At 39.3% G+C, this 14,994-nt stretch overlaps 1 protein-coding gene across 1 annotated transcript in view; it reads right to left on the minus strand.

Moving 5' to 3' along the window:
- Positions 1 to 2,955: 2,955 nt before the first annotated feature.
- The window catches only part of TSPAN3 (tetraspanin 3), a 29,403-nt gene continuing 17,364 nt past the window's right edge, over positions 2,956 to 14,994 (minus strand). Inside the window, exons 4-7 of the mRNA XM_047863730.1 lie at positions 13,186 to 13,287; positions 12,162 to 12,314; positions 11,830 to 11,913; positions 2,956 to 3,878 (exon numbers count right to left, since the gene is read on the minus strand). Coding sequence (XP_047719686.1) covers positions 3,786 to 3,878; positions 11,830 to 11,913; positions 12,162 to 12,314; positions 13,186 to 13,287 — 432 coding nt within the window. The 3' untranslated portion in view covers positions 2,956 to 3,785. The remainder of the gene's footprint in view (positions 3,879 to 11,829; positions 11,914 to 12,161; positions 12,315 to 13,185; positions 13,288 to 14,994) is intronic.

A 14,994-nucleotide genomic window follows, 5' to 3' on the forward strand; every position in this document is an offset into this window, starting at 1 on the left:
GGAGAAGGCAGGGAGGACAGACTGGTAAACACGGAAGGAGTGCCGGAATGGAAAAAGTGTTTCACAACCATCATAGTAAAGATGAAATCTAAAACAACAATCATCATAGAGAAGACCAAATCAGGCCAGAATCAGCAATATTTGCTAAACCTAGGGGAAGTTTGGTGAGAAGCAGGATTTTTAAACAGTCTTACTGTATGGTCTCCAGAGATGGCCTGAGTTGGGAGAAAACAGTAACTATACCATTGAGAGAACAAAAACCACCTTAACTAATGTGTGCCAAACTCGCCCTTCCTTGCCATATAGAAGTGAGGACATTTCTCTTTTGCCAGCTGGAGGAGACTTTGTGTTTCAGTCTGGCCTGGATCTCAGCGGCATTCTCCATGGTGGCTCTTGGCTCTCCTGGCTCAGTGGTGGGCACCACTAGGGAGTTTATCCTGCAGCACAGGGCAGGTACTGCACTCCTGTCAGGTCCAACCCTCAGACTTGCAGGGCCCTCCTCTGACTTTCTCAGTTCCTTCCTTGTCCTCTCTTCCCTTGACCCTGGGAGTGGGAGTGGTTTCCTACTAAGCTGCTTTAGAGCTTTTTTTAAAAACCGCTTTTAGCAGCTAACCAATCTTTACCACTGTTAGCAACTGTTTATATTGTTTCCTGTTTTCATAATCCCCTCACTGCACCCTGAAGGATACACCAGGTGCCAGGTGATCAAAATTAACATCACCACGTCACCACTGTGGGGCAGATGGCATTGTGTGCTCCTGATTGTTACACCCTGAGAGGACACATGACATGGGTGGTGCTCCAGCCACCTGGAATGCAAAACCTAGTCTAATCAAGAAGAAACATCTGACAAACCCCAAACGAGCAGCAGCACTTAAAAGAAGGGACTGTATTCTTCCAAAATGTCAGTGTCATAAGTGACAAAGTTATGGCAATGCTCCAGATTAAAGGAGATCAAAGAGACAGGACAAATGATACCTGGGTCCTTGACTGGATCCAGAACTGGAGGAGATATGGTGTATAGGACATTATGAGGTCAAATGAAACACGAATGGTAGGTTAAAGTATTGTATCAGTGTTTAATGTGCTGAATTAGAATATCCTTATTCTTAGGAAATACCCACCAAAGTATTAGAGCTAAGGGCCATGAGGTACTTACAGCACATGCAAAAACACAAATGATAGATCAAACAGGGCAAAATATTAATAGATGAATCTATATGAAGGATATTTGGGCCTTCTATTCTTGTAATTTTTCTCTAAGTTTGAAATTATTTCCAAATAAAAGTAACTTTAAAAAAAGGCAATAGGATACAGCAGTGGCCCTCAGCCTTCATGCTCTGGAAGCTACCCAGGTTCTGGGATCCAGGGGTCTGTAGTTCCCAAAGTTCTTTTAGGTGATTCCAATGTGCAGGCAAGGGTGGGACAGCGACACAGCCTGAGAGCTCATCCATTAAATCCAGACATAAAAAATGGCTCTTTTGCCCTCTGAAGAATAAGCATTGGGGAACAGAGTCTCAGGTACTACAAACTCCCAGTCCACCATTAAAGGGAAGAAGCTGCGCTTTCACCAGGCAAGCAGAGAGGAACGAGTGAAGGAGACTGTGTGGAATTAGCCTCCTGGGCAAGTTAAAGTAACAGGCTAACAATTGGTACATTTTCCCCAAAGCAACTGCCTACTCTAGAGGCTCAGTTCTGCTGTGCAGAAATTGCTGAGGACAGCCAACATCGGTCCAGATATTGCTCACCCCAGCTCCAACCTGTGACGAGACAGCCAAAGAATGGTACGTATCGAAAACCGGAAGGGAGAAGAAAAGAGACAGGGCTGGGGGGAGAAGGTAGTAGTGAAAGGTCATGAGGACAAGCAAAACATTCCTGCCTACTGTGCAACCTGTAGGGACAAGAGATGGGATGAGTCAGAGGAACACAGCAAACCTCCTGTAGTTCTCAAAAACCGTGAATGTTTTAGTTAACTTCCACTCTGTGAACAGCAGTTTGTTTTTACTCTTCTCAACGCCTCCATTTTCAGGCAGGACAGACCTGCATGATTTTCCCCAAATTGATAGATCCAAAACCGAATGTGAACTCATGCCCATAGATACGGTCCTTACTTGCTTCCTAGCTCTGTTACTAATTCTGTTTCCTCAGTTGACTGAGCCAGAAACATGGGCCTCAACCTAGACTCCTTCCTTCCTCTCCCTTTTCTCTATCCCATATGCAATCAGTGATGGAATTCCACCATCCCTCTCCCCACCTCCACCAACGATACCCTACCCCACGCTTTTGCTCTGTCGTGAGCCATTACACCTACCTCACGCCCCTTCAATCATCCTCCCTACTGCAGTCATGGACATCCACAACAGGCACACACACAGCTGCCTCATTTTCAAGTAACATTGAACCTCTACAGGATGTCGTGGGAGACCCTAGAGGACTTGGGCTTTGCCACTTCAACTTTTCCCAGCCCTGTTATTTTAAGCTCCAGGTATAACAAGCTACTTGAAGCTCCCTGCACACTCCAACCCATCTCGCATTCCTGTGTACTTTCTCTCACAAAGCCTAGCCAAACTCTGGGCTCAGGCCTCTCCTCCAGGAAGTTGCCTCTGACCTCTCTGGGTACCTCCTTTGGGCTCCCATTTTCTTGTTACTATAATCATCGCATTGTATAGAGATTAACTGCTTCTGTATATAGTCCTATAATAGGACTCCACATTCCTCCAAGACAAGGAGAGCATCATCACCGTATGCCCAGTGTCATGCACACGGTTAGGTGTTCATATTTGTAGGATATACTAGAGTGAAAAGCATCTCTGGCTTTTTGGATCCCAAGGCCTTTAGAATTTGGCAACTGATCTAATTAAAACACACGCAAATCATGTAGACATGCACCAACATTTAAAACATTACACTGCTGCTTGGGAAATGAAGTATCCCCAAATAATTAAAAAGTACATGTTGAGGAGTGATACAGAGTTTATTGAATTAGATCCTTCTATTTACAACTGAGGTCACATCTACATACTATTTTGCTAGTCTACATGGGTACATTAATCCTAATGAGTTTAGACTTATGATGAATGGGCTCAGTCATACAAAAACACACACACACTCACACTAATTGCTTTAAAACAGTAGTGCATACATTATACTCCTCCTATAAAGCCAGCTTTGATTAAAAACTGCTAGTTTCAAAGATCAGTCTGATTTTGAAGATGAACCGAGACATCTGATTTTGAAGATGAACCAAGAGACACACTGTATGATTCTAAAATCTATTTTAGCAATTTTATACAGTTGCTATCTTATTGGACTACAGTATATGTTTTTTAAAAGGACACTGATGAGGGGCACCATCTGGTGTTAACTTTAACCACAGCTGGTTTCCTCCCCCTCCCCCCAAAAACCTTTGGCCAAGAGTTCTCCATTGTGAAGACTGAAAGGGCCCCGGGACACTCCGGTAGCAGCCCCATTACTGATGGAGGTAACAGAAGTAGGTCCAAGCCCTCCTTTAATTCTCCCACACTATGCAACCTGCAAATGGTTCTGAATTAGAACATATACTGCCATACTTAAAAACTTAGGGACATGGAGGGTCAGCTAGAATAAGGGAAAAGAAAGGCATAGGTGGGTAGGGAAGTAGGTGGGTACATGAAGAGCCAAGCTGCTTTGTCCAACACCTGTGTGCTTTAACTAAATGAACTCAGAGGCCAACGCAGTAGACCTGGCTCAATTCACCTTCCAAATCAGAACAACAAGACTAAAAAGCTCAGGCTTGCATTTTTCTACTATGCATAGGTTCCACCGGTGATGAGGAGCTCATAAGCAGGATCTCTACTCCTTCTGCACAATACGATGCATGCACACAGCATGCCCAGCAGCTGTGGGAAGAAAACAGAGAAAAAAGAAGGCTGAAGACCCTCTCATAGCAAGTGTGTAATTTCTTTGTTGGCAATGGAGCTGTTTCAAAGTTCAGTGATCTCAAATCATCAAAAAAGCAATAACAACAGTAATAGAGGCAATTTCTAATGAATATATTATCTTTTTAGGAACTGTTTAAATACCAACTTTTAGTTTCCCTGCCTAAGAACACCTAAGAACAATACACGAAGAGGAGAAATGGAAGGCTCTCCTGCCATTCCCACTCTTGATCAATAGCAGTGCTCTAAAAAAAAATAACTTTCTGCAATGATGAAAACATTCTGTATCTGATAGCAAAGGTCTAGGGAGTGGAATGACCAAGACTTTGTGAATTTAGGAAATTTACTGGTGGTCTTTTCAGACATCTGGATTTGGGGACATAAGTTTTATTAACAACCACAAAATTCACTACACGCATGAACAGCCCAAAAGCCTTATGGTGGAAACCAATCAATTGGTCTGAAGGTTTTTGTTTCTTTCATAACTATTTACTATTTTTGAAATCCAGATTTGGCTCTGTGGTATTACATACATATTACTTTTTAAAGGTCACTCTTCCTTCATGATTTTATTTTAATAAGCCCTAATCCCTCTGTGGCAGCAAGCTGGAATTGTAATAAAGTCATGCCATGTTATTTTGAATAAGCAAGAGGATTAAACTGGATTAAAGAGAAAATGATTCTAGAATTTTTGACCTGGCTTCTTACAAAATATAAATAGTAACCAAAGAGCTAAATGAGAGTAACTTAATTTGCTGTTCTAACTTTTCATAATGGTTTCAGTTATTTGATTTTAAAAGGCAGGGCTTTCTGTACATATGGGGTCAATCAATTTCAACAAAATGTACCAGATCTATAAACAGGCTCTGAATGTTTGAAGTGGAAGATTACTAATGAGATACATATACAGAGAATAACGATGTCCTCAATCTGAATCTCCATGGTATAAAGTCACACATTCCAATTTCCAGCCTCAATTAGCTCACATTCTACCCATTCAAGATATATATTTGCTGCTTAAATTCATCAGTTTCATTACATCAATATTTGCTGAGTGCAGTACTAGCACAAAACACCTTGAAGACATTTTAAAAGTGGATATTGTTGAAAATTGAGTAAATATCTATAGCCAGTCTAGACATGTTTAGTATCTAATTCCTAAAGAAATACATTTCTACTCACTGTACATCCTCAAAATAGCTATAAAATCAAACAGAATCATGTTCCCAGGCAATGTTAAATTAAGCAATAAAAACGCTAAGCTCGGAAATTACTGATTTTCTGGAAAAAAAATCTCTCTTCCCATCCCACTTCCCTCACATTCCTTTCAGTTGGTTAACTTCTAGTGAAGGAGTCAGCACTCTCAAATGGGATCTGAAATAAGTATCATTTCTGTTCCTGAGTTTTATTTCAATTAAGTCAACTTGCACTGATTTTAAAACAATTAAATAAACTTGATAAAACCCTACTCATGCTTGGGAATGAGTCTGTTTATGAACATTAAACTCTACACATTAACTTCTTATATTCCAAACCTCATCACTAAGTGCTACAGGCCCACTTCCAAAGCTCTGCTATACTGAAATTTCACTGATTAAAATTTTCCAACAATAGACTTGGAAATATTTTAGCTTTAGAGTTATTTCTTGCAATAAAAATTTGCCCTGCAATATTCAAGTCATGAGAACTAATCTGCACTTAGTCTAAATATAATACCAAGCAACTGCAAAAAATAACTGCTAAATACAGAGGCAAGTGGTAATTAAAAAAACTGACTGCCAAGATTAAAATGTTCTAGAATATACTATGTAGGGGACATTATGGGAAAATAGGTATTGTTTGTTATATAAGGTTTTGGAACTGCACACTGGAAACACCTTTTTCTGAGAAAAATGTGGAACTCTGTATCAAAAAGTCACTTATAGGGGTGCCTGAGTGGCTCAGTAGGTTAAGCATCTGACTTCAGCTCTGGTCATGATCTCCTGGTTCCATGGGTTCAAGCCCTGCATTGGGCTCTGTGCTGACAGCTCAGAGCCTGGAGCCTGCTTTATATTCTGTCTCCCTCTCTCTCCCACTTGTGTTTCTCCCACCCCCGTCTAAAATAAATAAACTTTAAAAAAAAAAAAAGGAACCAAAGGTTACATGCCATACGGTTCCATTCATATATTTTGAAATGACAAAATTTTAGAAATAGAGAACAGATTAATGGTTGCCTAAGGTATGGGGGGAGGAGGCACAGGATGGAGGTGGGTGCAGTTAGTTATAAACAGGTACCAGGTAGAATCCCTATGGTGTTAGAACTGTTCAGTAAACCCACCAGGTCATAAAACTGTACAGAACTGAACATACACAGGTAGAAATGAAAAATCTGAATAAAATTGGTGGATTGTATCAGTGCCCATACCTTCGTTGTGATATACTACAGTTTTGCAAAATATTACCCCGGGGGTGGGGGGGACTGGGCAAGGCATACAAAGATTTGTCTGTATTACTTCTTAAAAATGCGCATGTATAGGGGTGCCTGGTTGGCTCAGTTGGTGGAGCATGCGACTCCTCATCTCGGGGTCATGAGTTTGAGCCCCACAATGGGGCTAGTTTACTTAAAAAAAATACATGTGAACATACAATTATAACAATTTTATAAAACAGCAAGGTAGAAAACTGTATACCATAAGCTCTTCCCAAAAAATATCCCCAAAAATATTTGCATAAAAAATATTTATGTACTGTCTAACCACAACTACTTCTGGGAAGATATACAGAAAACTGGTATCAGTGGTTAACACTTGATGAGGGATGGGGAGAATGGGTCTCAAGAACTAAGGTAAAACTGAGAGGGAGACCTACATTTTACTAAATTTAAATAATCTGAAAAAAATTCTATCAAATGGGTAAAACTTCCAAAACTTTCAGAAAGTTAACAAGATTTCATTTCCTCTAAACCAAAACAAAACCTAGCCACTCAAGAATTAGCTTCCCAAGCCTTGGTTTAACGTGTTAAAAAAGAGTTACTTGAAATATTTAAGAGTGAATCAGAATCAGCCCACTAGATTTTACCTATGTGGGGGCCCAATGTGAAGTGTTATTCACTTATGTTTTTAACTCACATTAATGAGTAACTGACAGTCAAGAAGCAGCAGGAGGAAATAGCAGTCTCAACCTCCTTCACACTTGGCAATACAGACCAGAAAAAACCAACATGGCTTTGGGAAACAGTTCTCTCTGAAAGTTTGCTCTTGGTGATCCATCTTGAGGACATGCCAACTTTGTAAGACTCCAAAGACAGACAGTTCCCATTTTTCCCATATTTACTTTGCAGAAAGCCTTACCCTAGCAAATACTTGATATCGTCAAATCAAAACATAGATTTTTGTCTATTATTATGACCAGATCTTTTAAATATAAAATTCCTAATTGATCAATTGTTAATTTAAGAGGCTGGTGACACTCAAAGAAGTGAAAAGCTTGCTGATTAAAAAGACAACAAAATAAAGGGACACCTGACTGGCTCACTGGTTGAGTGTGTGACTCTTGATCTCAGGATTGTGGGTTGGCCCCCCACATTGGGTCCAGGGGAGATTACTTAAAAATAAAAACTTAAAAAAAAAGGCTAACAAAATAAGAAGTGCAGCAAAATCCTAAAAATCTTTCTCTGACATTAAAAAATCCTGTTTAACAATTAACTAGTATTTTTCAGGGTTTTTTTTTTTAATTATTTTTTTAATGTTTATTTATTTTTGAGAGAGAGACAGAGTATGAGCAGGGGAGGGGCAGAGAGAGAGAGAGGGAGACACAGAATCTGAAGCAGACTCCAGGCTCTGAGCTGTCAGTACAGAGCCCAATGCAGGGGTCAAACCCACAAAGCATGAGATCATGACCTGAGCCAAAGTCAGACATTTAACTGACTGAGCCACCCCGGTGCCCCTGTTTTTTGTTTTTTTGTTTTTTTGTTTTTATCATTTTGGTCCCATTCAAACCTAGATCATTTAACTAGACTAGAGCAAGAGTTAGCACGTGTTTTCTGTTTTGTTTTTTTTTTATTAAAAAAATTTTTTTTTAATGTTTATTTACTTTTGAGACAATGTGAGAGACAGAGTGCAAGCAGCAGAGGGGCAGACAGGAGACACAGAATGTGAAGCGGGCTCCAGGCTCTGAGCTGTCAGCCCAGAGCCCAACGCAGGACTCCAACTCATGAACTGTGAAATCATGACCTGAGCCGAAGTCGGACGCTCAACCGACTGAACCACTCAGGCACCCCTAGCACATGTTTTCTTAAAGGGCAATATAATAAATACTTTAGGCTTTGTAAACCAAGAGACAAAACTGGGTCTCTGTCACAACCATGTAACTCTGCCACTGTAACACAAAAGCAGTCACAGATAATGCATAAATGAGTGTGGCTAACACAAAAACAGGTAGTGGGCTAGACTGGTCCACGGGGCCTACTGATGGCCAACACATGAACTACAGGCTTTTATTGGTAAATTAGGTTCATGAAAACATTTCTTCTTAAATTCACTTTTACGCCTTAGAACTTCAACAGAATGCAGTACTTCATTCAACAGAACATGGTACTTAACAGTACCACAAAGTACTCTCAAATTCAAAGGAAACAATGCTTCCAACAGTTTTGATACAATACTACCAAAAAGTATCTTTCGATCTTTAACATTATTTTTCAAAGTTTTATTTACTTAAGTAATGTCAGGGTCATGGGGTTTACCCCAGTGGGCATGGAGCCTGCTTAAGAATCTTTCTCTCCCTCTGCCCCTTCCTCTCAAAAAAAATAAGAAAAAGAAAGTAATCCCTCACCCAACTTGGGGCTCAAAATCACAACCCCAAGATCAAGAGTTGCATGCTTTTCTGACTGAGCCAGCCAGGCACTCCTAACATTATTTAGAACTATATTTCCTATGATTGCTCTTAGCTTTCTCACTTTAGAACCCGAAGGAAAGTGCTAATGATATTTCAATGTTATTACATTGTGTATTTTATTAAGCTGAAGTGTCAATTAACTGTTAGGTTGCATAACAGGATTGAGGAATTTAATCTTTTGAAAACCTTAATTCTTCACTTTCTAATTCGAGGCAGAGTACAATGGGCCAGGGTTCAAGCTTCAGTGATGGTCATTAGTCATACTATCCTTGCTCTCCCTCGTTTCATGGCCTTTAAAACAAAGCAGAGGTGCCTGGGTGGCTCAGTTGGTTAAGCGTCTGACTTCGGCTCAGGTCATGATCTCGCGGCTTGTGAGTTCAAGACCCACATCAGGCTCTGTGCTGACAGCTCGGGCCTGGAGCCTGCTTCGGATTCTGTGTCTCCCTCTGTCTCTGCCACCCCCCCAGTCTACCGCCGCCAGCTCATACTCTGTCTCTCAAAAATAAATAAATGTTAAAAAAGAAATTAAAAACATAATGCAATTATGAAGGAAACAGGGACTGGAGACTCTCCAAGTGTCCTTTTAGCTCCAACTCTATCAGGATGAGCATAAAAGCACACTTTGGGTTGTTTTTACCTTTGCTCTGGTTTTCCAAACCCAGGGCACCAATCTACATCAGATTTTGAGTATCAAATGTTTAGGTACTCTTTATAGGTTTATAGGTACTCTTTAAAAAAAGAAAACATATTAGGGAAAATTCTTTCGTTATTTCTAATGTATGTTTTTTTCCCTTAAAACCAAAGTTTAAAAATTTTCAAACCATTAGCATTTGAATCTGTGAAAGCTCTGAATCCTTGACTTAGTTTTGCTGAACTGAACACATCAAATCTATCAGCCATTACTTAAATAAGGGTAATTTAAGTATAAAATGCATAGGAGAAGGCATACTTAAAAATTAAAAGACTAGCTAAAATATTTATTAGCCCCCAATGAAAAATATTTAATGAAGAAATATCTGCCTGGTTAATAAGCTTAACAAAATGAGGGATGAAGCTAAAGTAATGATGTGCATCAGTCTTCCTTATACATACTGTATATTTCATGACCACAAGCACCTTACAGTTTCAAAGCTTTTTTTTTGCTGCATGCTAGTATGTGCTGATTTATTAACACAAATAAGATAATTAAGAATGCACAGACCAGGATTTCACTTGGGAAGAGACTTCCTTCATGTTTCATTATTTTTAGCTAAATGAATATGTTTGGACAATCAAAATATCATCCCTCCTGATTAACATATTACTGCTATGCTGAGCCACAAAGTAAATACTTAGAAGGGCAGAGACCATAGCAAATAAAGAGCTAGGCTTTTAAATGAATCATTTCAAAGCTGTTTGAGTACCAGCAAAGTAAACAATCACCTTTAAGGCATTTCTCATTAAATACACTAGCTTTTCTTCAAATACACAGACAGCAGGCAATCTAAGCAACTTACCTTTAAACTAGCAATTACGTTGGTTTTATCTAACAATTAAAAGATAACTACACTTTCTTAAAATAGATTCTAGGCCTGAAGCATATTTCAAAAACAACCAAAAGAACACTGAGAACTAGATCTGACACAAAGGATTCTCAATCATTTTAATTTTTAAAAAATATTTATTTATATTTGAGAGAGAAACAGTGCATGAGCAGGGGAGGGGCAGAGAGAGATGGAGACAGAATCTGAAGCAGGCTCCAGGCTCTGAGCTGTCAGCACATGTGGGGCTCGAACCCACGAACTGTGAGATCATGCTCTGAGCCAAAGTCAGACTGACTCAGCCACCCAGGTGCCCCAGATTCTCAATCATTTTAAACAGTTGGTTATTCTCAGTTGTAAGATTCCTCTAAGATGTTCCTCTAACAGAATCCCTAAGATACATTGTATATGAAACTAGCAAGGTAGGTAGTTGTACAGAGCAGAAAAATAGCTACCTTTATTTGTTTTCAGGTGAGGGCTAAGGATGTGGGTGGAAGGGATTTTTTGGTGAGGGAGGAGGAAGGAGTAGATAAAGTGAGAGATAATTAAACAATTACCAGCTCCTATGCATACGCCATTATTAGGTGGGAAAAAGATTGTTTTCACTGGTAGAAGTTGGGAAGACAAGTTCTCTCAGCTACCAACAATGATATGGTATACTTTTGGATGTGCCAAGTGATGTCACAGACTCCTTAATGGCTATTAGTCTGATAAAACTAAGCCCAGAAATACAGAAGAGGTTAGAACCTCATATTTACTTCGTCTTTTCTGTAAAGCAACTCAATTGCTCCTATCAGCATAAGAGTCTAGTGTTGTAGTAGGAGTTCCTGATGTACATATATGGACATATAAAACCATGAGGACAGAAAAATAAGAACCAGAAGAAGAAACAGTACAAAAAGATTGAAATGAAGCTTTCCATTTCCATAGTGAAATAAAGCAGTACAATTTTTAAAAATTCTGTGAAGTTCTATTAAAATACCTCCCAAGAATACATTAGGGCAACAGTATGTATTTTTAATTTTTTTTTTTAACGTTTTTATTTTTGAGACAGAGAGAGACAGAGCATGAATGGGGGAGGGGCAGAGAAAGAGGGAGACACAGAATCAGAAGCAGGCTCCAGGCTCTGAGCCATCAGCCCAGAGCCCGACGCGGGGCTCGAACCCACGGACCGTGAAATCGTGACCTGAGCTGAAGTCGGACGCTTAACCGACTGAGCCACCCAGGTGCCCCGGGCAACAGTATGTATTTTTGAACAGGCCACTCACTAGTCAAGTCAAGAAAGTAAAGCAAAATCTCCTCAAACCTAGTCCCTGCATCCAGATCTCTGGTTTCTTGGAACCATTATGGGTCTAGGACTAGAGACAGGAAATGGAAGACATTGGAAACGGACGGCCAGTACCTCAATGACTTCCAAGTTATCTATATACACAAAGATTAAATGCACTTAATGATTAAAACCATTCATGGTTGACATCAGAGAATGAGCACATTCTGATAACAACCCCTGTGCTTACCTGAATAGCTGCAAATGCCAGTGCTGCCCAGATAACATGCATCATGATTTCTTGTAGCTTCTTCACAACTAGAGCTTCACATCCCTGAAACACACAAAGTCATCCTCAATAAAAGTCTTTTTTTTAAGTGAAAGCTGTAAGGTCACACAGAAATGGAAATAACAGAAACCCAAAGAAGGAAAGACAATGTATTTAAAAATAATTTACAGTAACATAAAACAGCATAAAGACAAACAAAAGAGTGTAGAAAAGAAGTTCTAGGTAAAGATAGTTCACAGAGACAACCAGGTTACCAGGCTAGATTCAAGTCTTGGTCAAGAAGCCAAACTTACCTCGGCATAGAGGTCAGAGGGGTGGGCCAGACTGCCATTACAGCTGCTGGCGGTCTCTCTGCAGCAGCTAAGAGGGACACTCTGGTTTTTGGTTTCTTTGAACCAGTCTGTATTTTCCCAGTCTGAATAGTTGTGAATTCCACAACAGTGCAGCTAGTGGGAAAGAGAACAGAAATATTAGTCCTCCCAAGACACACAGATCTGTGTTGAACTTTAAAATTCTGTGCACTGCAGAACTTTAAGCTACTCTAGACCAGTTAAGTCCAATAAAACTTTCTACAATGATAAGAATGTTCGGTGTCTGCTTGTTCAACATAGTAGCCACTAGGCACCTGAGGTTACTGAGCACTTACAACGTGGCTAGAGTGACTAAAGAACTGGATGTTAAATTTTAATTAGCCACTAGTAACTTTAGAAATTCTACATGAAAAGCATATTACCCACAAGGGGTAATTTATAGCTAAGAAAAATCTTCATCTCTTACATGTTAAATATTATTTCCAATGATAATATATTTCAAATATTTTCTCCGAAATGTCTGGGATTTGCTTTAAGATAATCTAGCAAAAGATATGTGGGGTAAAAGATGAAATAAGATTAACAAAAAATTGAAAATTTTGAGGTAGGTTAATGGATATAAGGATCTACTATACCAGTCTCTTTACCTTCACACATTTCCAATTATCCATAATTTTTTTTAACAGTTTTGTCTATTATCTTTTCTGGTCTTGCTTTCTAAAGGTATATGAAGACCTCTTACCTCCTTGAAGTCCCTTGAGGATCCCATCTTTCCTGTGACACATACCTCTCTTCCATTATCACCTTTCTAATTACTTTTTTGGTAAAAAGTCACTAGGTGACAATGGAAAAAACTTTTCAAGAGTGAAGGTGAAAATATTAGACACACCATGAAGCTATCCATGGCTACAAAAATACATGTTTAATTTACACAGTAATAGCTGAGTTTAAGGTTGACCCAACAGTGACTGGCCCTCAAAATCGAATTCACCTGAAGAGAGCTCACCTGTCTCTGAACATAATCAATAGCCCGGCTAGCGGCATCAGGGTTCGTTCCATTGTAGGTCTTATACACTTTCTGAATGCTGCGGTCAACCTCATTTTCCACCTGAATCAAAACAAAGAATTCGGTCCCTTAAAAATACTGGTAAAATTAACATTTGTCAAGGCTCCAGCTAAGAAATCTAACTGACATGTATGCAGAGTTGCCAGATATCTTTGTGAATTTCTTTTAAGAAAAAAATTTTTCTCCCTGTCTCCACAGAGATTCAGGTAAAAATGCAGACATATTACATCACACACTATAAGCATTCAAAGAGAAGACTGTGTGCAAGACAGCAGATTAACAATCTATTCAAGAGAGAGAAAGCAGCTGAACCCTGAGACAGATGTCCTAAATTATAAATGAACTGCCTTTCTTTTCAAATAAGCTTTCAGTGGGTTGGATTTACTCATTTTCCTTTCCAAAAGTAGATTAAAAATAAAGACCTCCCACAAGATACTTTTGGAACAAATACCAACATACTTTCCATTTTATTTATTCAATGTTTTGATTTAGCCAAATACACAAAAGTAATCAGCAGGTGAAAAAAATCAGTCCTTACAAGTAGCATTTTATGAAAAAGGTGCAGTTTGATGTTATATGAATTAGGCGACAGGAAATAAACTCTTCATAACTTATTTCTGTCAATCACTAAATGGCAAGAAAAGTACCATTTAGTAAAATTTGTTTGTACCAGATTCTCCTTACCCTTCTAAGATGATTAGACCTACTTAGTAATTATACCAGTCATGTGATTTAACTACAAGGTGATAACCAGTAGGGGCAAACCCAATACATTTTTTTGGGGGGCACAGTTACCTGGTACCTTATGTATCAATGGTTTGAAAATTAGATTGGCATATTATGCCTTTGATTTAAAATTACAAATGATAGTAACAATACTTCTCTTTTATTTCTTAAGTTTATTTATTTTTGAGAGAGAGAGAAAGAGAGAGAATCCCAGGAGAGTCCAACACAGGACTTGAACTCCCAAACCATGAGATCATGACCTGAGCCGAAACCAAGCCAGCACCTCTATTATGTCTTTATCATAGACCTAAAGTTATACCCCAATTAATTACTTTAAGGCAGCCTGTTTAGCCTTATTTTTTTTTTAATTTTTTTTTTAACGTTTTTTTTTAAATTTATTTTTGAGACAGAGAGAGACAGAGCATGAACGGGGCAGGGGCAGAGAGAGAGGGAGACACAGAATCAGAAGCAGGCTCCAGGCTCCGAGCCATCAGCCCAGAGCCTGACGTGGGGCTCGAACTCACGGACCGTGAGATCGTGACCTGAGCTGAAGTCAGACGCTTAACCGACTGAGCCACCCAGGCGCCCCATAGCCTTAAATGGTACTTAGGTGGAAAGGAAAAGCAGGCAAATAGAAAAGGCGAAAGAAAAGGAAATGACTAAGAAAGAGGAAAGAGGGGCAAGATGGGAATGGCTGGCAACAGCTGCCTTGGTTTTCAAGTTGGCAGGACCCTCATTCATCAGGGATGGGCACAGAAGGTAGGATCTCAACTCATAATCACCTTTTTCTATGTCCAGAACAAAGGCTTTTTTTTTTTTTTTTTAAAGGGGCAATGGAAAATGAAGTCCTCAATTTCGCTCTAAAAAAGAAATCAGAAAATGTGTATTTCCCCCTTCCATACTGGGAATTTATGGGCTGAGGAAATCTGAACAAACTTCTCATTCTGGGGTAATTTAAAGAAAGTTAAATACTCACAAGTTAGAATAGTAGAACACTTTGCTATATTAAATAAGATTAGAAGT

The sequence above is a fragment of the Prionailurus viverrinus genome, chromosome B3 (genome assembly GCF_022837055.1).
Source record: "Prionailurus viverrinus isolate Anna chromosome B3, UM_Priviv_1.0, whole genome shotgun sequence".
Classification (NCBI taxonomy): domain Eukaryota; kingdom Metazoa; phylum Chordata; class Mammalia; order Carnivora; family Felidae; genus Prionailurus; species Prionailurus viverrinus.